The following is a 27,818-nucleotide window of genomic DNA, read 5'->3' as shown; positions in this document are numbered from 1 at the left end:
ATTACAATAATTAGAGAGGAAGCCACAGCCGCATTTAAATTGGCCGCGCGTTCCAGACGACGGTCTCCTCCGTCAGTGGTTGTAGCCTGTACGCATAACTACTTGATGTAACAGTCATGTTAATTGCGCTCTCCGAACACTCAAATCGAGACTGGTTTCTTAGAAATCTGACGTCAACATGATACCGGGAATTGCTGCTTGCCGTGCTTGAAATACCCACATTTTGAGGTGAGTAGAATGTCTTGAAAATATATTTATCTACTCACAGGTTAGTGAAATATTTTTATAACAAGAAAGTAACCATTGGTCAACTCTGTAACTCACAATCGCGGGGAATATTGTGAGCGAAGAGAACGAAATTCATTATATTCGAGAATTTTTATCATCGTATTTCATTTGTATATACTGATAGGTCCTGATAATTTTGCATATAACGAATCTTTTCCTCAGACTGTATCTACTAACGTTTACGGACAAGTTCCTTTTAAATACGAGTATTAAAATGTTATTAGCGAAATACGTATGTACATAGGAACATTTGCACTTTTGCGTTACAAGTTTGTGACAACATGGCGGCGGGTTCTGGCGACAAATTGTTTATATTCTCGCTAAATTCATAAATTTCTATGAAATCTTATTTGAGACAAGCAAAAATTCAAAGAAATTCTTATCCCAGAATTGTCGCTAAATCTCGGTTGGGAGACGGCTAGCGAAACAGCCAGGAGTCCATTTGATAGGGCACAACATAAGCTGACATTTACAGCAAGATGTATGTTTTCAGGCATGAGTCGCTAGTCGGACTCCTATTTTTACTGCTTAGAAGTTCATAAGCTCTCTGTACTTGATTCAAATCGTTCCTTCTCAACTTAGAATAATGAAATACACAGATCCCATAAAATAACAAACCTAATGCTACAAGCCGAAGCATGTTTGATTTGACCCGGAAGTGGATCTTGCTCAGATTGCAAATTTTGCTGATGCAGGCCGCTATATATTCCAAAAATAACTCGGCTGACGTGACAATTTTTTCAGTGACAAACATAGTTAGTAGTTTTCGCCCTCTCGTCTGACTGAATTCAAGAAACGCAAACTATTTGAGTCATATCGTAACAACGACTTGATAAACAACGCTTAAAAGATCGCAGAGTTCTCAGACTCATTTAATTCTCTGTACAGGTTACAAGATGTTACGCCGCGGTAGAAGACAGCCCTGGCGGGCTTCTGGCAGATCTTTAAACGATGAGAAAAGTATAGCTCAAACATTTATCCAGTTTCTTGAGAAAAATAACTTAAAGAATGATATGGCCGAGTCTGAGTTAAGGAACATATATCAGTCGCAGTTCTGCTTGCAGCATCGTACGCCGACTGCTCCTTTCCCAAGGGTCCTTAACGCACTCAGATATCATTTAAACCTGTGCCAGCAACTCGGAGATCGCGTTATTTTTGGTGGCGGAGAAGCTGCGGCCCTTCAGATGCTGTCCATTGACGATCCTGACGAGTCTTGTTCTGAGGAAGATGAATTTTCCAAGCTAATGAATCTGGTGACGCCTCGCTGCAAGATTTGTAAGAGGACATTTAGAAATCGAGCTACCTATGAGAGTCATCTGGCTACCGTCACTCACCGTCAACAGAGTATTCTAAAAAGTATTCGGCAATCAGTAGAAAGGTGAGTATTATCGAGCCCGCGTATACACACAAACCCAACAAAGGTTTACCCCAGCCCTGATATATTTCTTGTTTTTGCCGCCACATTCGTAGTCATAATAAGTAGAGAATCAGTTTACAAAGATTTTGAGGTACGTAAAGCCAAACTGCTGTAACTCTGGTACATGGTTATTACTGAACGTTTTATTGCAAGTGTTTGTACATGTGGGTCGGTGAAAATCAAGAGCAAAGAAAGGTTTTTAACCAGGCGCTGCCTGGGGAAAGCCGCTCCGGTTTTGCAAACTAATTTTGCCTTTTCTCAGGCGGCGCCTCGTGGATTAAATTAAAATTAAAAGTTTTTTTTCTCTTCGCCGGGATCCCTCTGAAGTTAAAACTGAATTTAAATCGACGTTTCGGCTTTTTAAAATATAAATCAAAATGGCGGATTGATGTCTCTGCTTCGCAGCCGCGCCTTGAGACCTATCGTGACAGTTACGTGACACACCAAATGTCAGGATATGTCACGATATGTCTCAAGCAACACCATTAGTCGTCGGATTAGCACTGCTTTGACCAAAAATGCGTCGAAATCACTGAGATAGTGACCTGTTAAGGTAGTTGTAGGTCACACGAACCTCAGTCTTTGTGTGACTTTCGTCCACTTTTTCTACTTCCATCTCTCTTGGAGCGCTGTTTACCACAAAAGCAAAAGTGTCGGACTCACTGAACTCTCTGAACATCTTGGTTTGTTTTGAATCCAACAGGGCAGAGCTTGTTTGGGATAAAAATGGAATACAGGTCACGTCCTTGCCACCAGGAGACGAAAATGGCGTGATTGAGTTAAGTGTTCAGAGTGGAGTGCGGAACCAGATTACTTTGATTGTGGAGAATAAAGGCACTGAGAAAATAACATTGAAGGATATCACTCTCCTGTGGAGCGTCAATTTCTTTGATTACTCAGGCATATCACATATTGGCTTGGATAAGGGGAACCTAATGCCAGGTAACGCTAAAAAAACGTTAATAACAAACAATTTAAGTGAAAAAATAAATAAAATAAAATAATGATAGTACCAGGTAACATTTTGATGACTCTGTTTGTTGCGTTTTCGTTGCCCGGCCAACCTTGTTCGCTCTTTTGCGGGCGAAAACTCTCCAAATATTGATCCCGCGCCTTCTTAAGCCCCGGCCAAACGATCGTAACATATCGCAACATTATTGGCTCAGTATTTGCAAACCCCGGCCAAAAGATCGCAACATTTCGACGCAACATATTGCAACATTGTTCGGCGCAACATGTTGCGCGCGTTTGGCCACGACGTGTTGCGACATGCTGGGTGTTACAAATCGAACTAGTGCGCATGTCCGGGCGTAACATTATTGCACGAACCTGGCCAAACCAGTACAACACCATGCAACATCCACAAATGATGCATAAAAAATTTGACCATTTTCAAACTTGACCCAACATCACCCAACACGTCGCAACACATCGCAACAGGGTGGCCAACTTTTTGCGCCCAACAATGTTGCGATCGTTTAGCCTGGGGCGTTACCTTCTATTTTGTTAAGTTTTCTTTTCTTTTTTTTTTTTTCAGGTAGAACAAGTGTCTTTGAAATTGGTTTTAGACCCCGGAGTGAGTATGGATACTCGTATGTTCCTGGTGTGCTGACATTCGAGCTTGCAGATGGAAAAGAATTTCATATCTTGAGGTTTTTAGCCGTGCAAGTTGTCAGTGATCTGTTCGATGATCTTAAGCCGACTTCAAAGTACCAACCCCCTCGCAAAGTACAGAAAGTTCCCTGGGATGTCAAAACCACACCAGGCTTACAACTTCCACCGTAAGTTGATTGACACCCCACTTCCCGCTTCCTTTACCCTCATCTCACTCGCTCATATCAGTAGCTTAACATCAAATTGAACTCGAAAGTCTCGTACAACCTATTCGAAAACGATGGTGACACTTCATGGGAATAAAGATAAAGAGCAGATAATGAAGCAGTGGACTCGTTCACTCAAGGATGACAATAAAAATAAAAGCGTGCTTGGAGGCTATTCTTTCCAACGAACGTAAATCTTACGTGTCTCCAAAGAGCCCATATTCGACGTTGTAATAGACCCGTAGTGAGTACATATATATTTAAGTGTATCGTGAAAATCGGTTGTCGTAAGGCAATTTACCCTTTAAGCACAGAAAGTGGTTAATTTCCTCTCATCTCCGCTTTTCTGTATGTAGGTTGCAAAGAGATGGCCTGAAAATGGAGAGGTTGGACCGTTACGAAATTCCTGCCACTGTCATGGCGCAGCAAAACCGAGATGGACTGAGGTAAAGCGTACAGAGTAGCGCATAGATGATTAACTTGCTTCCCTTGGGAAACGTTTTTCATATTCATTGCTTCAGATATATGTGTTTCGTAATAGATGGTATTTAAAATCTGTAAAGTCAGCGCGTGGACGACTAGAGATTTAGAAATCAGTTCAAAGAGTGAGGTGTCAATGTGAGCTGTATACGATACCCCCAAAAAAGCTGTAGATAATGTCCCAAAAATAATATTAACTGGAAATGACCACTGCTCAATTTTTGTTTTAACAGGGACAAGCTACAGAAGCCGCTGAATTTTGACAACTATAAAGACAAATTTCGGTTACTTCTGCAGTTAGAAGAAATTCAAATGCAAAAAGACATCAGGCATTACGATATGAAGGAGGTAGAGTTTGAGCAAGATAGAACTGACAGAAAGTTCCTTACCTTAGAGGTGAGTACACATTTAAACTGTACATGTTTGAAATACGTTTTTCTCAGATTTGATCCCGACCTCCCGCCCTGTTGTATCCCTTCATTCTATAGGAAAAGGAATTATTTTATATCAGAAAGAAATGTAAAAAATGTTTTTTTTTTTCCATGACGTTTTTACCCTTAGCTGAGATTTGTTTGTTTCAGTGTCAGTAATCGAGTGACGAATATCTACGGGACTCCTAAGGGTGTTATACGTTCCAGGTCACTCATCTTAGAAAAAAATCATTTTTCTCACGTAAATATATCCAGTTCATTGTTTTGGACAACATTTTGCTGGGCTACAACGTTACAATTCACGTCAAATGAAAAAACAACCCCTGGCAGTTCTCGCTTCACTTGTAATAGTGGCAAAATCACGGCTCAAGCGCAGCTACCTCAGTAAATCATGTTTAAAAGGAAGACAGCCATTTGACCAGTTCTCATTTAAAAAAATGTGGCAAATAGTTGCGGACGAAAATACCCTACAACCGTTCTATTGCTGGTTTTCAGTGTCACGCCATTCAAAATAGATCAAAATAAAAATCTAAACCATTCAATGGATAAAGTCCAGAATCTGGGAAGGGCGTGTGCGAGTGTGTGGGATTATCGTATATAACGTTAGTATGACTTAACAGGTACCAGGCCTTGCAGAGAACCGTCCATCAGTGTTGCGCGGCGACAGAATCTATGCTTACGAGCATGGTATACGTCAACGACGTTATGAAGGGATTGTACATAAAGTTCAGTTGCTGAATGTGAAACTTGGGTTTGACATGAAAGAGTAAGTAATTGAATTGCTTGGTCAATATTTCGATACATAAATTAGGGTTTCATTTTAGCTTCGTTTTGTCGTCAAGAACGCGACATAACGTTCGACCAGGTATTTTATCCGGCTTCTATCCGTTATTAGAATAAATCTACTAGCGTTCTATCACGAATGCCATTCTCTGATTGGCTACGCTACTCGCTATCTATTCTGTGATAGATAATGAGTAGCGTAGCAGTGTGCCCATGGTAACAAAATGACGGCCGCTTCTTGGCGTTTTCGAAGTGTCTGTGAAGAGGATTTAGATAAAGTTTTGAACGACTAGTAGATTTATACTAAAACAATTAGACAGTTGACGAGGGCTCAGCAGCAGCAGCAGCTCATGATCTAATTGTTTAATATCAGACGTGTAACCATGTTTAAACTGCTGGTGTGCATGTGTGTGTATTTTCAACAGAATGCCATACGTGAGAGGGAAAAAGTTCGACATCCAGTTCACGTATAATCGGCTCACAGTGAAAATGGAACACCGTGCATGTGAGCGGATTGCATCAGTGACCAGGCCGGAAATGCGACAGGTTCTTTTCCCTCAACAAGAGAGTCTGGTTCAAAGAGGAGAGATTGACAGCCAAATCAGGCAAGTGATTGTTAAAGTAAAATTTACCCACAGAAATTGAAGGCTTCAGATTAATGTGAGAAGCATTGATTACGTAACGAGGCGTGTCAGAGATTTCATGGTTAAATCGAAATTTATATTTTAGATCTTTCTACGATCGTAATCTGAACGGTGAACAGCAGCAGGCAGTACAGAAGATTTTGTCAGGGTCGTCACGCCCTGCTCCGTACCTGGTGTTTGGGCCTCCTGGAACAGGAAAGACTGTTACCTTGGTAGAAGCTATCAAACAGGTCAGAATTTTTCTTGGTGGTTTTCTCATGATCATTTCTTCTCCGCAAAATTGATTAGGTGGTGCAAGGTCTGAGCTTCTTGCCTTCATGATTCTGCGCCACTTCAGGTATCGCCATCGCAGTTGGGGAACAACCAACTGGTTGATGACGACGACATATCACTGAATTTGCAGTTTTCACAACACATACCTGTTGGTGATTTGTATGTATGTTCTAGCGTTCTGCCACGAATGCCATTCTCCTAGACTATTCACTATCTGATCTGTTGTAGATAGTAGCTTAGCAGCGTACTGTTGTTAACAAAATGGCGTCCTCCTCTTTGCGTTTTTGAAGTGTCTGTGAAGTGTTTTGTCAACTCTCACGCGTGTTAATCATATGATGTGCACTTCTCTCCTTTATTCTTATTTTCTTTACTGCGCAATAGAGAGCACAAACAATACCAGCGCTTCAAGGAACGTTTGCCATAAGCCTCACTAGTCTCCCGACTTATGTTTTGTCCGCTATCCTCTGAGGGAAGTTTCTTTGTCACACTTAGGTGCATAACCAGATCGATTCAAGCTTCATTCTTGCGTGTGCGCCTGAAAACAGTGCCGCTGACCTGTTGGCGGAACGTTTGCTGGCTCACATCGATAAGGGCAAGATATTCAGGATGTATGCTGCATCCAGACCTTGGGACTTTGTGCCACAACCTCTCAAGGTAAAGTTCGAGTACTGGAAGTGGAGTTTTTTACTCGACAGTAGATATTTTAGAAAACAGCCCTGCTGAAATAAAACGTGCACTGCACACTACGGTGGCGGATCCAGTGTTGTTCGAAAGGGTTGGGCTGAGTAAAGAATGGCCCTTTCTTGATCGAAAAAAGGGGAACGGTACGGAATACAGGTGGAGCCTGTTTTTGCCCCAATAGGGGCAAATGCTACTCCACTTAGCTTAGGCTGGTTTTCATATAACCACTGGAGTTGCTTGCTTTTAACTGTCGTCATCTCTTTATGTGTCATTTCTCGTGTCATTTTATATAAGCAGACCGTGCAACGCAGAAAATTATTCGGTCACATGGTAGGGAATTAAATTATACTGGGACGCAAGTTACGCAGTGGGACTTCCAAAACAAAGGAACTCGTACCAGTCCAGCCCGACTTTCCTTTGTTTTGGAAGTCCCACTGCGTAACTTGCGCCCCAGCGTAATTCATTCCGTACCATGTGACCGGATCCTGCAAAGGACCTATCTCTGTATGGTTTGTGTATGCTGGAAAATTCCCTGCCCATCGGAGCTTAAAGCCAATTGAAAAGAAGGTTTCTAAGGTAACACGAGTGAAGGTATGAAAGAACCAAAGAATGGAAGTTGTGATATCAAGAACAAATGCCGGACAAATCACCTACAGGGCTATGATTTCATCGTGTCACTCTGTCAATGTTTCCCTGGAGTATCTAAAAGGACCATCAAACAATGGGCATTTTCCATTGCCTTTGATAATGCATGGAGTCCATTGCCTTTGATAATGCATAATTGATTTATTTTTCATCTACAGGACGCGCGAGTGGTGAATTTTGATTCCGTGTGGCATGAAATATTCTACCCGTCCAAAGAGGACTTGATGAGCAAGTATCGTATAATTGTCACCACTCTGGTCACCGCAGGAAGGTAGGTACTAACATTATGACGTGTTTTCTAAAAATATACGAGGACGACTATTTATCAAATGAAAACAAATAAAACAGAACCAGCCGATTTCCTCTCACCCCCACCACCACTACCATCTCCCGAAGTGTGCTGTCATAATGCTTCACGCCGTCTTTTTTTGTACCAAGGTTGGTCTCGGCGAAGTTTCCTCGCAATCATTTCAGCCACATTTTCATAGACGAGGCAGGGCATGCAACAGAACCCGAGTGTATCATCCCTGTAGCGGATCTCCTGGACCCTAATCATCCAAGGGGCGGTCAGCTGGTACTCGCTGGAGACCCCAAGCAGTTGGGACCGATTCTCAGGTCACGAACCACACGGGAATATGGTCTCGGTGAGTATTCAAAACAAACTAAATCAGGATAAAACAGACAATCGAATCTTGACGTAGCTACTGAACGAATAAGCGTAAACCATACACTCTGAATCAGCGGTATATTTACTATTTCCAGGCATTTACAATGAATTACGTTGAGCTTAAACGCAGTTTTGAACAACTCACATGGTAGAGGAGAAAGGGAGTTCTGGCGACCTCTGGGAATAGCGACTGCAAGTGTTGCATTCAAAATGGTTTCCATCGTTTTCCGTACACTGCAAGAAAAGTAGAAACACAATTTCTGTTGTATTGAATATTTTAATCCGAAGTTTATTCTTATTTATAAGAACGCAGAAAATGGCCGTAATAGAGTCAAGCCACTTTTATTTTGATGGGTTACATGTCCCTGATTGCTTCAGTCGATTGGTCCTCAAACCGTCCTTGACCACACCTAGAGTACTTTATGGCAGTAACCTACACAACAACTTCCTGTTTTCTATCTCTAGTCGTGAAAAAAGAAACCTATCATAGCTGTCTGTATTCTTTCCATAAAAATCCACAGCGGTTTTGGCCACTCCGTGCGGACTGCTTTAACCGTCTTGACCTGTAGAGATCCCTACTTTGTAAACAACCCATGGTGGCAAGCTACAACAGATCACACTCAATACCAATGATTTTGTTTTACAGAAACATCACTTTTGGAACGACTGATGACGTCATGCAACACATACTCACGTGATCCCCGCGGGAGTTACGACTCTGATCTGCTGACGAAACTTGTGAACAACTATCGCTCACATAAGAACATCATTGAGATTCCCAATGAGCTGTTTTATGACAACGAATTGAAAGAATGTGCTGGAGATTTTAGGTGAGATTATTAAAATAAAATGCCTATAGTCTCAGTCAGGGAAAAGCTCTTTCCGTTAAACATGTCTGGTAGATTGACCGACTAAGTGAATGACTGGCGGACGGATGGACTGACCGACTAACGGGCGGACGGACTGTGATTGATTGATGTAGTGTTGCGAATATTAAATAACCCGTCAAACTTTTAACAATCGATATGGATGAATATGCAGTCTTACCCGGGCTCCAAAGCAAAGGTAGGCTCACTCGACTGTACTACATCCAAAATAAGAACTGGTGTCTTTTGAAAGTGGCAAGGAAAAAATGTCAAATAGTGAGATTAAACGACACTTAGTCATTTACTAAAGACGAAGTACTCACGAAGAGTGGAGTTACATTGGCAGTATAATTCCATTGACTGACATAAACAATTTCCCATGCACAGAAACGTGATGCTCGACTGGGAGCAGTTACCGAATAAGAAATTTCCGATGATCTTCCACGCAGTATACGGTAAAGACGAGAGGGAAGAATATAGTCCTTCATTCTTTAACATTCCTGAGGTAGACACTATAGAGCGCTACCTGAAGATGCTACTCGATGACAATGTGAGGAGCAGACGATTGAAACACTTGAAACCAGAGATGATTGGCATCATTTCTCCTTACAAGAGACAAGTAAGTCGATCACGTGGCCGCATTTCAGCAACAGCCACGATTACAAAAGCAGTAACAACATCAAGCCAGGATTAGCTAGGATTGGAATGGCGCCACTTTGGAGCGAGAATTAATTTCCGTCATATTCTGTGATCTCCATGTCTTTCGCTCTACTCCTTCGGGAGATTCTATTATGATCGATAAGGACTGTAGCAAAAACTATAATAGGGTCTCCAACACTTGTGTTGAACATATCCGAAAGGAAACGAAACCTCAGTTATATCATCGAAACATAATTTGCGAATAAGAAATGAAACACAGTTTCTAAACTTGTCAAAGTCATCAAAACTTAGCCTCTTCCAAACACCTTCAGTTAGTTGGGGCGCAGGACAAAAAACGGCGCGAGCGAAAAAAGGAGAGAGAGGCTTGGTCCGTTCCCACGACGCCCATCTCCCCTTATTTTTGGCTCGCTATTTTTCACGTTGCGCCCCAACTAACTGAACACCTGGAAGAGGCTATCTTCACCAACCAATAGCGTAGCTCCATCTTTCTGTATATAAACCACTCACAACCCACAATTCCTCGATTCGCTCCGACGAAGGGCTAACGCTCGAAACGTCAGCTTTCGAATCTCTTTACGGTGGCCAATTCACATTATCAACCCAGTTGATAAAACCAAATCACCCTATCAAAACTTTGCTTTCCCGCGTACGAGTTAAAAAGCGCTGTGGAAATACTATTGGCTACAGTTTTCATAGTAGTATAGTGACTAAATCAAGATTGGTAACTGCCGAATGCTGTCTGTTTCATAATATGTCAATACCCAGTGGTGATTTCATCCCCCTCTTAATTAGGTTCAGAAGATTCAGAAGATGATTGCAAAGAGACGGTTCGGTGCTGGGATTAAAGTTGGCAGCGTGGAAGAGTTTCAGGGACAGGAAAGAAGAGTGATTATCTTGTCAACTGTTCGAAGCACTAACAAAGAGTATCTGGATATGGACAGAGATTTTCATCTTGGATTTTTAGATAACCCGAAGGTAACATTACATAAGCGGAAGTGAAATCAGTCGTTCCAATTTCCAGTGAATGATCATTTGTTCTTAGTCTTTCTTAATTTGTTTGATATCCTAATTCTTCTAGTCACTGCTTTGAATCTGTTGAATATATTTCTTGCCATAGGAACATTTAGCTACTAAGTAGTGCACACCGGTGAAGTTCTTTCAATCAAATGTCTTCTTAGATTTAAAATGATAGTTCGATGGTGACTTTCTAGCTTTCTTGCCGAACTACACGTAGTTCATCAACAACAGACTGTAATTTGTTCAAGCAAAATGGCTGACTTCCAAATTTTACGGATGGACTTACATTCAGAACTCAGATGAAAAATGTCACTTTTTATCGCCGTATTTTTGCAACTTACCACAAAATAAAGGAAAATTTACCTCAAGAGGAATCAGCTCGCTTTCGATTGTTTCATAAGCATTAGAATCAATTGGGTAACGCTGCCCAGCCGTAAAACGTAAAACCTCCTCTCTAATTTTCTTTCAGAGATTCAATGTGGCCATTACTCGTGCCCAGGCTCTCTTGATCTTAATAGGGAACCCAGACATGCTTTGCATTGACACCAACTGGACAAGGTTAGCCGTAGACGTTTTCCTTCAATCCTAACTGAGTATATCTTTGCGATACAATTCTGAGAATGAGGCATACTTGATTACTTTGATTGGTACATTTGGCGACTGTAAAAATCGCTCAGCAGGTTTATTTTTATCGTTAGGTTTATCTTTAACTGTTTTTCTACAACTTAACGATTATGGCACAGAAATTATAATTCCCTTTCTACTCCGGAACTTTACAATATAACATCAACATAATGCTATTACTATGCACGTTGACCAGAAGCAACAACAGATCTTAACTGTTTAGTCTCATCCATACGTTTGGTTGGTTGCTAATCTGAACATTCCTCTGAAGCTGAGATCAATGAATGAAATAATCAAAATGAAGTTTAAAATAAGTAAGTACATTATTTCCTCATTCCAACAATAATGGCGTATTGACTGACAAAAGTGATTCTTTGTTTGCTTTGCCGTTTTGAGTTTGGTAATCTCTCTAATTGCTGGTCTTCATATGCTATCTTAGTTGGTACTTATGAGAGTTTTAAATTTTAAATGTTACGAATTCTAGGCTTTTAGAGTACTGCACAGAAAACGACGCCTGTATTGGAGTAAAAGGAAAAAATGAAGTTGGCAACATAGCTGAGACTCTAAAGAAACTTAACCTCTACTCAGTGACGACATCAGGTGAATAGCAATGATAGTCTTTTAAACCTTTTGTTGTTATTAAATCTCAAGGGTGAGCGCAAACTGCGACTTTCTCTAACTGGTTGCCTTCGACGTACCGATATGTGTTGTTCTTGAGAGTCTTTTACCCTGAAGTTGCTTTAAATAAGGTGGAGATGATAGGCTCAAGTAGGCCATATTCGTGTTCTCGGTATTGGATTGGAACTAGCTTGGAATGGAGGCTCATGTGGGGGAATATCATTAAAAGAGATTATTGTCATTTGCATTTGAAAAGACTTCCCGCGTTAGCCTCAGTTGCAAGCTAGTTCCAGTCCAATACGGGGAATACGAAAATGAGCCATTGAAACTGAGCATGCCCAGCACGCTGTTGACGCTGACATAACGTTAGACCTTTGTAAACAGCGCCACCCATGCAGACTTCAGCTAACTAAGCTGATTAGTTGACTCACAATTGCTGACTTTTTGTTTCAGAAGCTGATGATTCGGACATCAGTCAGCGTCAACTTCAAGAACATCCAGAGTGGACTAGGCACGAGTAAATTTGATCCATTCCAGACACCACCTTGTTGTCAAGGACCGTGCGCAAAGTACAGCGGCAATGGGAACATCGTTTGTTTTTCGATATTGAAGATTGAATTTACCGGACTTGTTTTTTTCTCTATTTTGTTTTACGATATCTCAGTCCTCTTACTCTCGGTTTTCACCAGTCATGTGATCAAAACTAAAAATCGTAACCATTCAATAAATGAATTCACGAATCTGGGATATAAAAGATGATTGCTATGTAAGCAACCTCGCCAAGAGTCAGGTTTCTGCTGTTTTTCATTTGCCCGTTATTCTCAGAAGTGTGTCACCCAAATTCAAAGAGCTTTGTGAAATAACAAAAACATCTGTCGTTGAGTTTCGCTATTGAAACGAAAATTTTTACTTTAGAGCTCCGACACATTGAAATAAATGCTTCTTCTAATGCAAGCACCGTTTATTTAGCCAAAACTAAAGCGGTAACTCATCTTTTGACCTACGCGACAGTCTTTTCGGGCCGCCATTTTCATGTCACGCAACGCAAAAGCTTGGAGTGCTCTATTACAAAAAGAACTCTGCCGAGCTAAAACATTGACAAACGTCACGTTCGTATAGGGTCTTTTATCTGATGAAACTAAAACCTCAGAAGGAGAGATAATTTCTAATTTTGGAAAATGACTACGTCACATGAAACCTGTGGCTGTGATACTTGTTAATAATTTTCTCAGTTATATAATAAAGATAAAAACAGTGTTATTAAGGTCACGGTTGGTGAAAATAATAAAACAATGTCAAGACAAGAAATCAGTTTAATTCCAGCAGTAATAAAACAGACTCTCTTCAAGAACATGACATAAACCTCTCTTCGTGTATGGACAAAACTGAAAGGCTTCCATGCTAATTATTGTTCAGATTCGCTCAGAAGAACGCAGGATTATACTACCTCAGCCATTTCCTGTTTTTCTTAGAATCGGCGCGATCTCTGCTCTTCCCGGAGGTAAAAAAAAAAAAGACTTCATTTCAGAGACACATCACAAGAATTAGAATTGAATTTGTAGCAAAGCCGTTCACAAAGTTTAACTTTAAACCTATAACGTTAAAAACATGCTCCAGTACAAGTCAGGGTAATGACCCCAGTAGTGTACCAGATAGAACAAGTGACTACCTACTTCCGCCTTTACTTGAAGGTCTTGAACATGAAATAGATGACTGAAAATATAATAAGTAAGAACCTCTGTACGAAGATGCACATTACTGAGATGTACATTTCACTCCAGACTAATCGGAAAGAACAACTGCTAGCCTATGTGAAAACGAAACTATACGCGTCGATAAAATTATGCTGCTTGCTAACAAATTTACAGCACAGTCACGCTCAAGAATCAGGTCGCAGTTGCTTGATATGCTCGATCGCTTTGCCAATTTCTTCGATATTGAGCCGAGCCAAGAGATCCACAGTGTCATGGATCATTTCCTCTTTCCTGATCAATGCGTGCAGCTCTGCTTCAACAGCTCGCTTTTTCTCGTCATCGAACCAATCTTTGAAAAGGAAATCTCCGCTTTGAAAATTGTCCGCGTCGAAATGCTTCCACGTACGTATTCCCGTGAAGGCGATCACAAACGATCCCGCGGGCACCGTGCGGAGTTTCTTGGCGTCTTCCTCCCAGCAGACCACTCGAAGACTTCCACCGCACTTGTAGCCGAAGCCAAAGTGAAATGCACCTCTTTTGTCCGAGAAACAAACCAGGGTTTTGGAGTCGATATCGTCTTGTTTGGCAAGCATCACACCATGTCCAATATCTTGAACACTTTTACCAAGGATGTGCAATAAATGCAAAGTATCCATTAGCCGCAGTTTGAGTTCCAAAAGTCGACAGAGAGGAAGTGATTTTTTATGGTAATTTTAAGCGTTACTAAAAGAACTGGAGTCGAGACTACACTACTCTCTTTGTTACCACTTAGCGTTCCCGAGTCCCTACCCCCCCCCCCCCCCGCTCCCACCCCCGAGATCAATCTTTCCTGTTGATATGTATTTTTGTCAAGCGCTCCTTTCCCATGTCATGGCAACATAATCTCAATAACGCTTGTTACAACAAGAGTTTCTGAGAAAACTCTCCCGGTCCCCGAGTTTTTTTTCGCTTGTTTCTATGCTAACTGTTTGCAAAATATGATTCTTGTTACACAAAGGCATTCTCTTCCACCACCCCGACAGGAAAAAAAACAACTCAGGTCGAGGCTTGTTTCTTGGAACTATGATGTCATCGTCGAAATTATACCGAGAAAGGTGGTGTATGAAATGGCGGGTTAAAATCGTTCTCAAAAGGTGAGTTTAGACAACATTAATGGACAGTTTTTGAAGTAATGGGATATAAAGAAGTATTTTCAATTTGGAATGGACTGGTTAGCCTTATGCTTATTCCCAGTTATTCCTGATTTCGACACAGCACAGCCACTTCGTCAACAATGCGTAGGAACTAACCTCGAAATAGCGTTAGCAGAATTATTCCAACCGAGTTTAATAATATGGAATGGATCCGTTGTGATATGCTGGCTTGAGTTTAGTGGTTTAATACAGCTTCAACTGCCGCTGACACGCTTAGATGATACTGGCACACATTGTGTTCCGAGAGAATTACATCCATCGGAGAATTTTCAACGATGAATGTTCATGATTTTCGTTTTGTAAAGAGATTGGCAAGTTTTCACCGAATCAAAAGTTGCAAACAAATGGCGAGATATCATGGCAAGGATAATAGATTAAGATAATATAGGGGCCTTATATGTATAGCTTAATATCCGCTGAGTGCTGCACCCCTACCTAAACTTGGTCGTTGAATACAGTCGAGTATAAATATCGTCTCCATAAACGACACGGAACGGTTACCCACTGGGAACGACCTTCTCTACCAACAAGTGGTCGTAGGATACGAGAAGTTCTCTTTGGTCATTGTTGTTTATACCATGTAATACTTGCTTGATAATCTGTTTCTCCGTTAGCTTTAATTTGAATTAAATACCTCGCGTTCCGTGTCGCTTGATGAAAAGGTCTTATCCGCTCCAATGCGGATAAGACCGCGTTGGAGCGGTCTACTTGATAGCTGTGTAATCACCGAAAATTCAACTGATAACTGAGGCCAGGCGGGACCCTCATCCAGATCCTCATGGACTGATCCTGTTAACGAGCTTATTTATTTTCTTGGGGAGTGCGAGCCTCATAATCTTTAGAACATAGTGCTGATTAATTCAAGAAGTATTTATTGAAACTCTTGCTGGTGTCATGCATAAATTTAAGACTAACATTTAGCTGATGGTGGTACTCTAATTATTTGCATGTTATAGTTTAAAGGAGTTTGTCAGTCACGGTTTGTGCATGTTGAAAAGTTTAGCCTCAACTTTTCAAATTCGTCGTTTGTAATCCGTGTTAATCTTCTCCATCCTTAGCCATCCTTGTTGCTTTATGGTTTATCATTATCTTGTTGGTGTTTTTCTGTCTTATTAAACTGTTCTTTTCAGGTTTCCTACCATTTAAAGGTAATTTTGTATGTGGCCAAATAACTCAAAATACCGTGACTGGGCTCCTTTAACGTTCAGTGTCTAACAATGAGAGACTGGTATATACATAAAGCAATTTGCAAAAAGGGAGATTAAGCAGGTATGATTTTCGTCAGGATTTTCGTCAGATTATTCATAATTTACAAAATAATAGAGGCATTTTTGGCATTAGGGGTTTCCCCGAAATTTAGATTCGGAAAATAAAGGAATATTCTAGGTGCTCGACGCACTCTTGTATGCTACAGGTGTACCAGGAGATCACCTTTTGGCAAGTAATACTAGAACCAAAATTGAGAATAAAGTGAAGATAAAGCCGGGCTGCTGTTTCTGTTTTAATTTATTCATGAATTAATCAAGGGTAACGGATAAAATTTTGAATGCTGCTCCCATATGAATTAATTCCGCCCATTTTGAAAACAGGGAGAAACATGGCGTGACAATAATAAAGTGTTTTACATGATAATCACATGTCAACTGAATTTTGACGGCGTATAATTTGATTTCTTAAAAAATTCGTCTTAAGACAAACGGACGCGGACTCTGGCCATCATGGATCGAGTTGAAAATCCGCGATTCACGGACTTCCGGTCGTTTCAACTTTCAACGATTCAAAATGAGCACTCTGTGCATGCTCAAAAAATTGGATTATTCCACAGTCAACCTCGTACCCAGAGTCTTCGCTCCCCTTTGACCAGCAACTGGGCAACGAGCGACCCTGGAAATTTCTAATTGGAAGTCAGGAAACAAAGGAGATTTGCATAATGGCGTCATTTGACTACAAGTTCCAGAATCCTTTACAATTTCTTTTTCTCATGCTAATTTGCGCAATTGTCATTTAAACCCCCGTGTGCTTTAAAAATTTAAATAACAAAGGAGAAACGAATTCTGGTAGCTGTAGTCAAATGACGACTCGTGCAAGTGTGCTATTGTACTGACATGCATGTCCAGCTGACAAACACGTGGTTCAATCGACTCGCTGTCGTTTTACTTCTGTACATTTTCATTGTTTTTGAAACCAATCAAAATCGAGTTGTGCAAAGAAACTCTCGAGAGAGAGAGAAGCGAAGACTGAAGCAACTACGTTAATCCAGAGTCCGCGTTTTGATCAAAAGAAAACCAGGCTCTGGGTCGAAATTGAGCTTTCAGCTGATCCAATCTATAATTGTTTTTCTCTCAACTAAAGAAATGGCATCCTCAAGCACATCAGGGACAGTCGGACAACTTACTAAACCAGAGTACAGAAACTGGCTTGCACTCGGCCATGCCTTAACAACAGAGTTGTGCCAAGGTCTTCGCCCGTCTATTACCCGAGAGATGAAGACTTTCTATACGAGGGTATCGGTACGAACTGGCGGGCGACCCTGCACCTGTGTCCGTGTCCCGCGGAGAAAACCAAACGAGTACCACGACATGAGTATATGCACGTGGGCTAACATCCTTCAGGCTCATCACAATCGAAACAAGCCGAACTGGAAACAAAGTGATCCTGCCAAATGGATGGATCCAAACCTGGGCCCCTGGGAAATAGCTAAACTCTTCCTTCCTGATTTGGGCGGACATGCTGATATAAAGAGTGCAGACGACATGGACATCACTGGTGTCTTGAATCTGATGTACTGGTGTAACCAGTTCACTATTCCTCAACCCTTGATTGATGAAGTCCGTAAAATACGAAACAACAACTGGGTGCATGTGCCTTGTCTAGAGTTGACCGATGCTGATAAGAAGGTCGCATTTGATGCCATTGAAAATCTGCTTCAGGATCCCAACGTAGCTCGTGACCCTGACGCCCAACAGGCCCTAAAAGAGATTAGCAACCTTAAGTCCGTTTCCGATCTACACAGTATGGAAGCTCGAGTGTTGGCTGACTTTAAAGAAGTTATTGGAAAAGAGCTTTTAAACCTTAATATCGATTTAGCCAGATTGAAGGAGGAGTCTGCTAGAAATAATGAAGAACAAAGCCAGTTAAAACAACAACAGGAGGTTTTGACAAAACAACTCAGTGAACTGAATCGGCAAAGAAAACACGAAGACAGCAAGTCTTGGCTTGGTGTGCTCGGAAACCTGGCAGGAAACGTCAAAGGCCTAAGAAAACGCGATGCTGTCTTATGGTTGATGCTGTTGTTACTCTGTCATTGCTTTGTCGTTTTGGATCATTCTTATGACAGAGACGGTGAGTGAGTGATGTATACCACGGTAATTCGGTTATCAGAAGCACGTGATGTCAAGTGGCCATCTCATTAGACTCTAGTCCATTAGTCACTTGATAATTTGTCCATTTCAGTTTTTCCGCGAAATGATATGTTCTTAACGGATACATTACTCACCAGTAGTTGGGGATGGATGCTTCTCTCTTGTAAGCTTCTCAGTAGTCTAGATTGGTTAAGGACTTTATGAGGAAGACGTGGTAGGAGTACCATTTTACTGTCCACCTGAAGTTTTCTCCCTTCTATGAGCTATCGACTCTCCGTTAATGAACGACCCTTTATAGTTCAGATTTAGCACTCAATGTATCAAAAACGCTCTGCCCGTAACACTCAATATCTGCAAGTATTAAGTCACTCGCGCCGTGGAAGTAAAATAAATTAGCAGCGGTATATATTAGCTGTGATGTATGTAGTTTAGCTTAGCTTAGCTCCTCACTTATATTTATGTAAAGCAGAAGAATATCACCTATGCTTCTGTTTGAAGTGAAAGGATTCCAAACAATTTCTGAGGTTTTGATTTTTTAGGATGTTCCATCCAGGTGTACAGTGATCAATGGGAGCTCAAATACTTCGACTTCAGTGACTTTATCAATTCGTCGAACGCAGAATTCATTGGACGCAAGTGGCTGTACCAGGAAATGGAAAGTGTCTTAGAGCACACTAACAAGCGTGGTGTTTTAATAACAGGAAATCCTGGCTCTGGAAAGTCCGCTTTTTTAAGCCATTTACTTTGTTCCAGAACATCCAGCCCACTCATCCATGGCAGAATCCTTGGGTACCATTTTTGCATGCACTTCGACAAAGGGACGCAGAGTGGAGCCAAATTTGTTAGAAATCTTGCAAACATGATCGCCTGGAGAATCACTGGATATGGTCAACTTATTTCGACAGACTTGTTTGTCCGCAGGGTGTTGTATAAAGATTGTGCTCAAGATCCAGAATGGTGTTTTGAGCAGGGAATCCTCACACCTTTGAAAAAACTGCAGCAGCAACGAATGGAGCCATGGTATGTGGTCATTGATGCCTTGGATGAATGTGCAAATGACAAAGCAGAGATTCTCAACATGCTCAAATCCAAACTTCTTCGATTTCCAAAGTGGTTAAAACTAATTGTTAGTTCACGGAATGCCAGCACCATCACTGCAAGCCTAGATTGTCTGCAGAGAGTAGAGTTAAGATCGGACGATGAGAGGAATCGTAATGATATTGACACATATCTATCACTGAAGGTCTTTTCAATGAAAGAATCCATCATACACAGGATTAAGACAGCCCTTAAAATCAAGGATAACGAAGCGCCAACTCAGAAAATCGTCTCAGTCCTAGCCGATAAAAGTCAGGGGAACTTCCAGTTTGTTAAAGTCGTGTTGGACTTGTGGCTCGCATCAGCAGAGAGTTTTACATGGGATACTTTTCCAAAGTCACTTGACAGTTCTTATCAATTGTACTTTGAAAGAAAGTATGGCGCGCCCGAATTTTTTCAATCTTTGCGACAAATTTTTGAAGTCTTAGTTGCAGCGTACAAACCGCTTAACATCCATGAAATGCACTCACTGCTAAGGCTTGACAACCCAACTCTTGATCTAGAATACGAGTTTATACCGAAACTTGAACAGGTCTCTTTGTTCTTGTGGCATGGATCAGGGGATGGCCTTATTCAAATTTATCATACTTCTTTGTCCGAATGGCTCACTAGTGAAGGCAACAAAGGAAAGTTTTATTACATCAAGAAACAAAATGGCCATAACCGTCTTGCAAAGTACTATCTAAAAAACGCTATTGGAAGCAATTCACCACTTAAACCCGACGAGGCTTTTCACCTAGCCAGTCACATTGTTGAAGGGGATCTGGAGGAATTTATGGTGAAGCAATTTCTGTCGCTTCCTTCGAACCAAATCAACACCACTGACTCTGTGACCCGAGCAACGGCACTTCACCACAGTTCAAGTTCCTTTCATGCCGATGTAACTAAACTTTTGGTGCACCACTTCTCAAACGTTGACTGCTTAGATAACGACCAGCGTACACCATCCTTTATAGCGGCAACTTCAGGGCATTTGGATAACTTGAAAATACTGTTTCAAAGAGGAGCTAACCTAAACCACACCACGTCTTATCTAGATGCTGAAATTGTTTCTCATTCCCAAGATCCCATCACCGAATGCAAAAGGAAGTTGTGTGAATATTCACTTCTGCATACAGCCTCTCAAGAAGGTAACGTCCACGTTGTAAAATTTCTCATTGGCCACAAAGTGGACATCATGAAGACAACTGGAGCTAACAATACTGCATTACAGTTAGCAGCAGCAAACGGGCATCTTGAGACTGTCCAGACTCTCAGAACAGCTGGCGAAGTTCTGGACGGCACCACGCTACATCACTCCGCCGCTAGGGGCCACAACCATGTTGTGCAGTATCTACTGAGAGAAGGAATGAAAGACACTTGTATCCACACAATTCCTTCGTCCATGTTTTCTGATGAAGAGGACAGTGAACTGAACTCCGTTAAAGTACGTTTGTATGATAACCGTCATCTTTATTTGCGTGAAACAGCTCTTCATGCGGCAATCGGAAGTGGCCATCTTTCAGTAATAAAGGCACTGCTAAGCGAAGACCAAACGGCTATTGACTGCCCAAATTCCGCAGGTAGACGCCCCCTGCACGAGGCTGTTCATGCAAATAACTATAATACACTGAAACTGTTGCTAGCATCTGGGGCGAATGCTAATGTTCAGTGCGACAGCAGACCGTTATCATTGAGTATGGAGTCCTTTATACCAGCAAAGTTTACTCGAACTCATTGTCCGTGTGGGTTTACTTCTCTGCATATTGCTGTTGCTCACGGGTATCACAGTGTTGCCGAGCTGCTTATTAATCACAAGGCAGATGTTAATGCACTAGATTGCAACGGTTCGACCCCTCTTCACGTCGCCTCTTGCCAAGACATGCCATCCCTCGTGGCCCTTCTAGTCCACAGTGGAGCCGATATCACTGCACGAAGTCTGAATGGTTCGACACCTCTTCACAGCGCGGCAGCATGTTTTGCAAAGAACGTTTACTGGTCTTTGATTAATCTGGGCTGTGATATCCTTGCTACTGATAGCGGAGGGATGACTGCATTACACTATATTGTCAAAGACGTTTCCTATGTTGGTCCAGAGTATTTTGTTGATTTGTATGTGAGCAATCCAAAGGGTTGGATAGAGCCGAATCAAAGAGGCGCTTCCCAACAGCAGACGACCTTGAGCAAGCTGGATTTACAGTATCCTTGGTTAAGCGCGTTCGTAAAGCTAGTCGAGAGCTTTGCCAAGTCAGAAAGAGCTAGAAAGACGGCCATTTTAGAGATGAAAGACAAGAGGAATCGGACTGTTTTTGATAAATTAGAAGAGAGAACCAATACCTCTTCTCTTTTAACCGGAAGTAGTATAACCAGTGATAGCCTTTTCGTACTATCACTGACTCCTTTTATTTTCGCTTACGACGTCACCTGCTCGGAAACTCTAAAGAGCCATGTTGTAGCTTTAAACAAGCCATATGAACCAGGTTTAATTCCAAAGGCTTTAACGAGAGTTTTATCGAGAGCATATACATCCACATTTACAAACTTAAACTGCTCCAAACTGTTAAACTTTGTTCGTCTAAACTTCGTTCATGCAGTAAACACCGTATTACAAGCGGGTGTTGACGTAAACTGTCGAGATGTATCAGGATTGACTCCTCTTCTGGTTTATCTACGTACTGGTGGCCGTCACATGTCCAAAGTCCTAGTAAAACATAATGTAGAGATGAAGATCACGTGCGGAGATTCCTTTGAAAATTCCGTCTTGCACTTAGTCTCATATCACAAACTACACTACCTCCACTACCTTTCTGAGTTTTTACTGGGCAGTGGCAACTGGCGTAAATATTTGCAAACAAAAAACGCGATATTTGATTATTTCCTGGATAGATATGACGAGGAAAACAACAAAGGAAACGTTGAAACTATAAAAACAGGTGATGGCCCATTGACCTCGGCGATTCTGTCACATCCTAAAAGTAGTAACGTTGTTGACGAATGCTTTGATGCAGAGGGCTACAACGCCTTCCACAGAGCAGCTCAGGGTGCAAATTTGGTCGCAATTCATAAATATCTTTCTTGGGGAGCTAACCCTCTTTTAGAATCTGCAGATGGGTTTTCTGCGTTGTGGCTCTCTATATTATATGCTGTGAAGTACAGACCTTTCTTGAATCTTGGTAGACCTAGTGTACTGACATCTCTAGAAGTCGAACTTGCCTCGTTTTCAGCGTCTGCTATTTTAGATCACATTCTTCGAAATGGGACTATGGATGTAGGCTGTAACAAAAGTCGCTCAGATTTAACCCTTTACCACGTTGCTGCATCCCGGGGAATGTGGCAATTCATCGCACATTTGCTTTCCAGTAAAGATATTCTTGGTATAGATGTAGACTGTACAAACAAAGATGGAATCACTCCAATGTACTTGGCAAAGGTCATTGGGGGCGACACTTGTGAGTGGCACAGTCCTTGGTGCAAAGTCGTTGAAGTGATCAAAAGCTATGGTGGAACTCTCCAGTATCCCCCGCTGGAAACGGAATACTTTCTCATCTTCAATGTATTTTTCGGAATGAATCCTAGTTCGCTGTTTCTTGATCTTACTGAGCATGAAATACTTACACTCCAGGAGGGTTGTGGACGTGAAGAATGCCGAAAATATGAAGCCAGAAATGTTGACATTTTTAGAACATCTGACGAACTTGATAGAGTTCAACTCGATTACCAAAAGAAGGTGGACAAATGTTCCACATATATGGAAGATTGCCCAGCTGACATAAAGACAAGTTTCCCTCACCTTACACTTGTGGTGTTCTTCTTTGACCGCCAACAGGCCCTAAAGTTCAATTTTTTTTACATTCGAAATGCCTTCGTCAATTTTCTAGACAAAGAAATCGAACGATTGAAGGACCTTCTGTCTATCGCAACGAGACCCCAAGCAGAAATGCCCTGCAAAGATTCACAAGAAAACTACAAACCACCAACGGATAGGATTGATATTTGTTCCCGCTACCATAAGCAAGACCTAGAAGCTGTTCTTCACCAGTGGTATCGCAGTTACAAAGAAAGTCTCGATTTGGCTCTGGAAAACTCGGACGAAGTGAAATCGTCTATGCCGATCAATGGGAAACTGCCACGCTTTTTAGCAAAAATGAATTTTGCATTAACTGATTATGATACAACGTTAAGCTGTGACTGGCAGGCAGTTGCGATCAAGTACGTACAACTTAGTTTTCAAGTCCGTAACTTGAACTTCTGGAATCAAGCGGTACACGAAACGAATACAGTGCCAAGCATATCAGATTTTCTGTCAAAGAGAATGGAAAAGGCTATCCTTCAACATTCAGAAGAATCGCTGAAACTTGTTTTGAAGCTTGCGTCTGGAGAGCCAACTGAACACTACAATTATCTCAGAATTTTGAGATTCACGAAGCCACCCTTGTGGCACGAAACGTTTTCAGGTATAGGAAATTTTGGATGAAGATCTTGGAGGTGATATCAAAACACTTCTCAAACGAACGTTTCGGGCAGAACGTGTTATTTGACTTCATTCCTACATCTTTATGTTAAAAGAATTTCATTAATTGTGCAGGAAATGTTTGTAGGAGGTCCTCTTACTTTCTTGCATTATTCAAGTACGCCCTTACCTCTGGCTGAGCCGTCAATCCTCGTGATCGGAGGCGTGTTTTAATTTGTTCACTTGGGTCAGTTGACCAATGATGGAGCGATAATATGATAACGAGACCTCGGTGAATTATGAAATTTTGTACTTTTGGAATAGAAATCTTTTCTACATAGGATGATGCATTATATATTTTTAATAAGTCAATATCCTTTCAGTGCTGTTCTGAACGAAAGCGAAACGCGGGGTTGTAACTGAAAAATTCAACGAAAGGTTTCAGAAACCATAGGGAAGCTGAATCTTAGTTCTGAGTTGTAAATTCTGTTAAGCGAAGAATAATATCCATCACATGTTTAAGATACAATGTTCAATTTGTCTGTAATGTGGGATAAAGGAAAAATCTGAGCCCTTAACGTAATCTAACTCTTTTCAATAAATAGTGCAATGATATAGAAGGCCGATAGTGGACTTTGACTCTGCTCTAGATTTGGGTCCGTGGTGATTAGGCTTTTGTAGAAGAGGCTCAATCCACTTTTCCTTTTTAGGAATTCGATTGATTCCGATTAAAATTTCATCCAAATTCACTACGTCAAATCGCTTTCCACGTGCTTCTGTATGTGTTCTGTCTTCCGCTCCGATAACCCACCTTAAAGTCCCAAAAGACATGAAATCGTTACTTTCGAATTTCCTGGACGTTTTTTTTTTTTTGTCACTGCTTTCGGGAAGCTATTGTCACTACTTGCTATTTTTTTGGATTAACATCCGAAAAATCAAGTATTTTCCTGTACAAAGAAGTTGAAAAGGGGATTCACAACATGACATCCTAGTCTAAAACCGTTCATTCGTTGGCCGGCAGGGCCTAGGCAGGAGAAACAAATACGCAAAGGAAGATAGGTTATTTTGCCTGTCGCGAGTCGATAAAACAAGCTTATTCGTTGCATGCATGTGCATACTTCCCGGAAGACTTACCTTAATTTCCATGTCCAGCAGTTTCCTCAGAAGACAAAGGGTGCTTTTCATCATGCCAGATCGACCGGTCAGAGACCATTGGGAATACCCGAGGAAAATGGAACGACATTTTCTGAGGCCAACCAAGGGAAATGACTCTTACCATTTTTTATTCCTTTTCCGAATTCCTTACATAAGTGAAGTGATGAACCGGTTTGTCAAAATGCAACGGTAAATTTCGGTCGGACCAGTCGGACAGGTCAGAGTGACCCACTTCCAGAGGTTGACCCGAATATTCTGGTCGTAAAGAACCGAAACGGACCTTTCCATTTGACTTCCGACCGAAATTTCCGAAATCTTTGGCATAGTAGAAAACACCCAAGTTCTCAGGAAACGGGTGGACTCGTTCCGGGACAACAGAAATAAGTTATAAGTTTCTTATATTGCTATTTCCCCGCAGAGGAGATGGGAGCAATCACTACAATTATAATATGACCCGTACGGGCCTGCGCATTATTTCCTTGGAAAATCATAAGAAAAGAGGTCCGTACGCGTCAAAGTGACAGGGCCGGAAAAACGCCTTACGGCTCCTAAAATTGATGCCAGTTAATGACAGACATGACTTTGTTGCTGTAAAATTTCGTTTTCTTCACGATGAGTAAGGAAATGACAGAATTTACTACACTGGCGAACTGTCCGATGCAGAACTATTCTGTTGCCAACTTACTCCGGCTGAAGGAAAGTAAACAACCTCACAAACGAAGACGTCCACAAAATAAAATTTTAAAAAAATTGGCCACATGAGAAAATCAGTGCTTATTGACTGAGTGAGGTCGGGTTGGGCGGGAAAATATTTTGGTTTCGGTCAGCATGCATGGACCTTGCTGCGCTCGGTCCATACGTCCTGACCGAGAGTCAAATATTTCCCGTCCGCCGCTCCTACTCAGAAAATAAGTACATATTAACGGTACGGAAGTGGTAATCGAAATGAACGGCACGCAAAGCCAACTCCACACAGGTCCTAGTTTCCGAGCCGAGTTTCCACACGGAAGATATGAATAGCCACAATAGCAGTTTGACGGATAGGATCGAATCAAAATAACTAATAACAATCCTGGCTAACTGGACAACTTAATGGCTAACTCCGTGAGCGGGCAAGATGAACCAAATCCTGCGCTCTGACTGGCTACCCGAGCGGGCAGGATGGAGTTGTCTTGCCCGCTCGGGATTACGTGCTGTGTCCCGGAAGAAAAATTTCTCCGCAGCGGAGGCCGGTTCACCAAAGTTTTCTGTCGTGATTTCAATTTTGTGCCGTGAAAAATATTTTCCGTGACAGTTAAAGATTTCCTGTGGTCTCTGTATCAATTAGCCTGAGAGCAGGCTCAGCTTTGAGTCACACGCGCGAGCGGCGAAGAGCAAAGCGATCCGGCGGGAAGGAGTCTGGTGAAGAGGCGATTTCGTGCTTGTGCTCCAACGTGAGCCTGCTCGCAGGCTATGTATCAATGGATTTGGAAAACGAGAAAACTGAAACCGTCAACGAGAATGAAAACAAAGAAAACAAAAATGTTGACGAGTTTCATGAATTTAGGCCTATTTTGCAACAAAAAGGCAAACACAAAAGTAGAAACAGAAAGTGACATGAAGGCATGGAAGCAGTTTTGTTTTACAAGAAAACGAGCATAGGGAACTGTGTGACATACCTGAGAAAGAATTGAATTTGCTGTTGTGCAAATTTTTCAAAACCGTGAAGAAAGTAGGCGGTACAGAGTACGAGCCTGTTAGTTTGACGTCTTTTCAATGAAGTCTTCAACGCTCCTTGAACGGAAGAGGTTCAGATCTGAATATTATTGGGGGAGACAACTTCAAACTCTCAAGAGAACTTTGTAAGTGCTAAACACCGACAACTTGTAGAACATGGCAAATAGTCTGCGAGCAGGCTCACCCTTAAGCATTCTCGCGAGCGGCGAAGAGCAAAGCGATCCGGCGTGAAGGAGTCTGGTGAAGAGGCGTGTTCCAGCGTAGGCTACATAGCAAAGGGAACAGACCACAAGCCGCCCGTGAGCTGACAGAGGCCGAGTGAGACAAGCTCTTTGACTGTAGTGAATCTGCGACCTCCAATCCGGCAGCTTTGCAGCGCCACACAGCCGAGCAATAATTCTTCGAAGCGCCAGAGGATCGGCGAAAGCCACGGCCAAATGGAATGAATGTCTTTCTTGGTTAAACCTTCTTTCGAACTTATATGCTGAAAATTTAAGCCATTTTGAGACATTTTTGAGGTTCAAAAACCTTTTCGAATTTGCTTCGAGTGCTTTCGTACGCGACAAAAATGTAAACCAATCATATGATTGTATTTCTGCATTCACCCAATCAGGATAAAAAGTGTGCGCACCATTGATTTTTGCATGTAACTGACTTCTCTTTCAGTCCTTGAAGATAAACAAGTACATAGATTATTCAGTTTTCGTGTAAATCCTTTACTAACCAAGCTTGTTCGGTCAAGATGGCTGGATATTAGCCTCGTTCTTTTTTTTCTTTCTCAGCCCATAAACACGCCAAAAAAAAAAGGAACTTGACCAATATCCAGCCATCTTGGCCTCGCGCTTGGTCAAAAATCCATACATCTTTTCCGAATAACTTCCAAGGCAGACCAGAGGTCCTTTTGCCTCGTCACGCAATCTTTTTTAGGAGGAGGAAAGTTGCGTGACGAGCCCAACAAGCTCGTCTTTCAGGAAGAAGAAGAACCAAAGCTCATCGTATCTCAGGCCAAGGCACCTAATATCCTTTACAGCTGCATTCTCGTTTTCCGAGCCTTCGTTACAGTTAGGGAACGAGACGACAGAAAAAGGATTGGGAAATGTAGACTCTCACTGAACTACGTGACGTACGACTTAACTGAAACTTTATCTGCTACCTAGCTTCCTGCTTTTGCAAACAGTCCAGAAACAAGGTATGATTAGTGATAGTTCATTTTTCCCAGGTGTTAGTTATAATGCATTCCTCACAATCAATAATAGC

General features: G+C 41.7%; 2 protein-coding genes across 4 annotated transcripts; both read left to right on the top strand.

Moving 5' to 3' along the window:
- Window positions 1-129: 129 nt before the first annotated feature.
- LOC110064583 (putative RNA helicase mov-10-B.1) lies at window positions 130-13,222 on the top strand. Its single transcript, XM_089275005.1, has 18 exons — window positions 130-228; window positions 1,177-1,666; window positions 2,409-2,647; window positions 3,243-3,486; window positions 3,882-3,971; window positions 4,239-4,401; window positions 5,057-5,202; window positions 5,645-5,824; window positions 5,949-6,093; window positions 6,629-6,790; window positions 7,621-7,733; window positions 7,901-8,106; window positions 8,776-8,959; window positions 9,383-9,614; window positions 10,448-10,630; window positions 11,142-11,230; window positions 11,781-11,896; window positions 12,368-13,222. Exons 2-18 carry the CDS (start codon window positions 1,185-1,187, stop codon window positions 12,433-12,435), a joined length of 3,042 nt encoding a protein of 1,013 aa, XP_089131131.1. The 5' UTR covers window positions 130-228; window positions 1,177-1,184; the 3' UTR covers window positions 12,436-13,222.
- A 1,402-nt stretch (window positions 13,223-14,624) lies between these two features.
- Window positions 14,625-24,314, top strand: LOC110064637 (uncharacterized). 3 transcript variants are annotated; one of them, XM_089275078.1, is made up of 4 exons: window positions 14,625-14,741; window positions 15,932-16,070; window positions 17,154-18,143; window positions 18,703-24,314. In XM_089275078.1, exons 3-4 carry the CDS (start codon window positions 17,156-17,158, stop codon window positions 23,712-23,714), a joined length of 6,000 nt encoding a protein of 1,999 aa, XP_089131204.1. In that variant the 5' UTR covers window positions 14,625-14,741; window positions 15,932-16,070; window positions 17,154-17,155; the 3' UTR covers window positions 23,715-24,314. The 3 variants fall into 3 exon arrangements, with proteins under 3 accessions (XP_089131204.1, XP_089131202.1, XP_089131203.1); XM_089275076.1 differs by lacking the exon at window positions 15,932-16,070 and having other exon boundaries at window positions 14,626-14,741; XM_089275077.1 differs by lacking the exon at window positions 14,625-14,741 and having other exon boundaries at window positions 14,749-16,070.
- The last annotated feature ends 3,504 nt before the right edge of the window (window positions 24,315-27,818 follow it).

Source organism: Orbicella faveolata, unplaced genomic scaffold, assembly GCF_042242905.1.
Source record: "Orbicella faveolata isolate gen_17 unplaced genomic scaffold, um_ofav_v1 contig_36, whole genome shotgun sequence".
Lineage (NCBI taxonomy): Eukaryota > Metazoa > Cnidaria > Anthozoa > Scleractinia > Merulinidae > Orbicella > Orbicella faveolata.
This window is presented reverse-complemented; position numbering and strand designations above follow the sequence as displayed.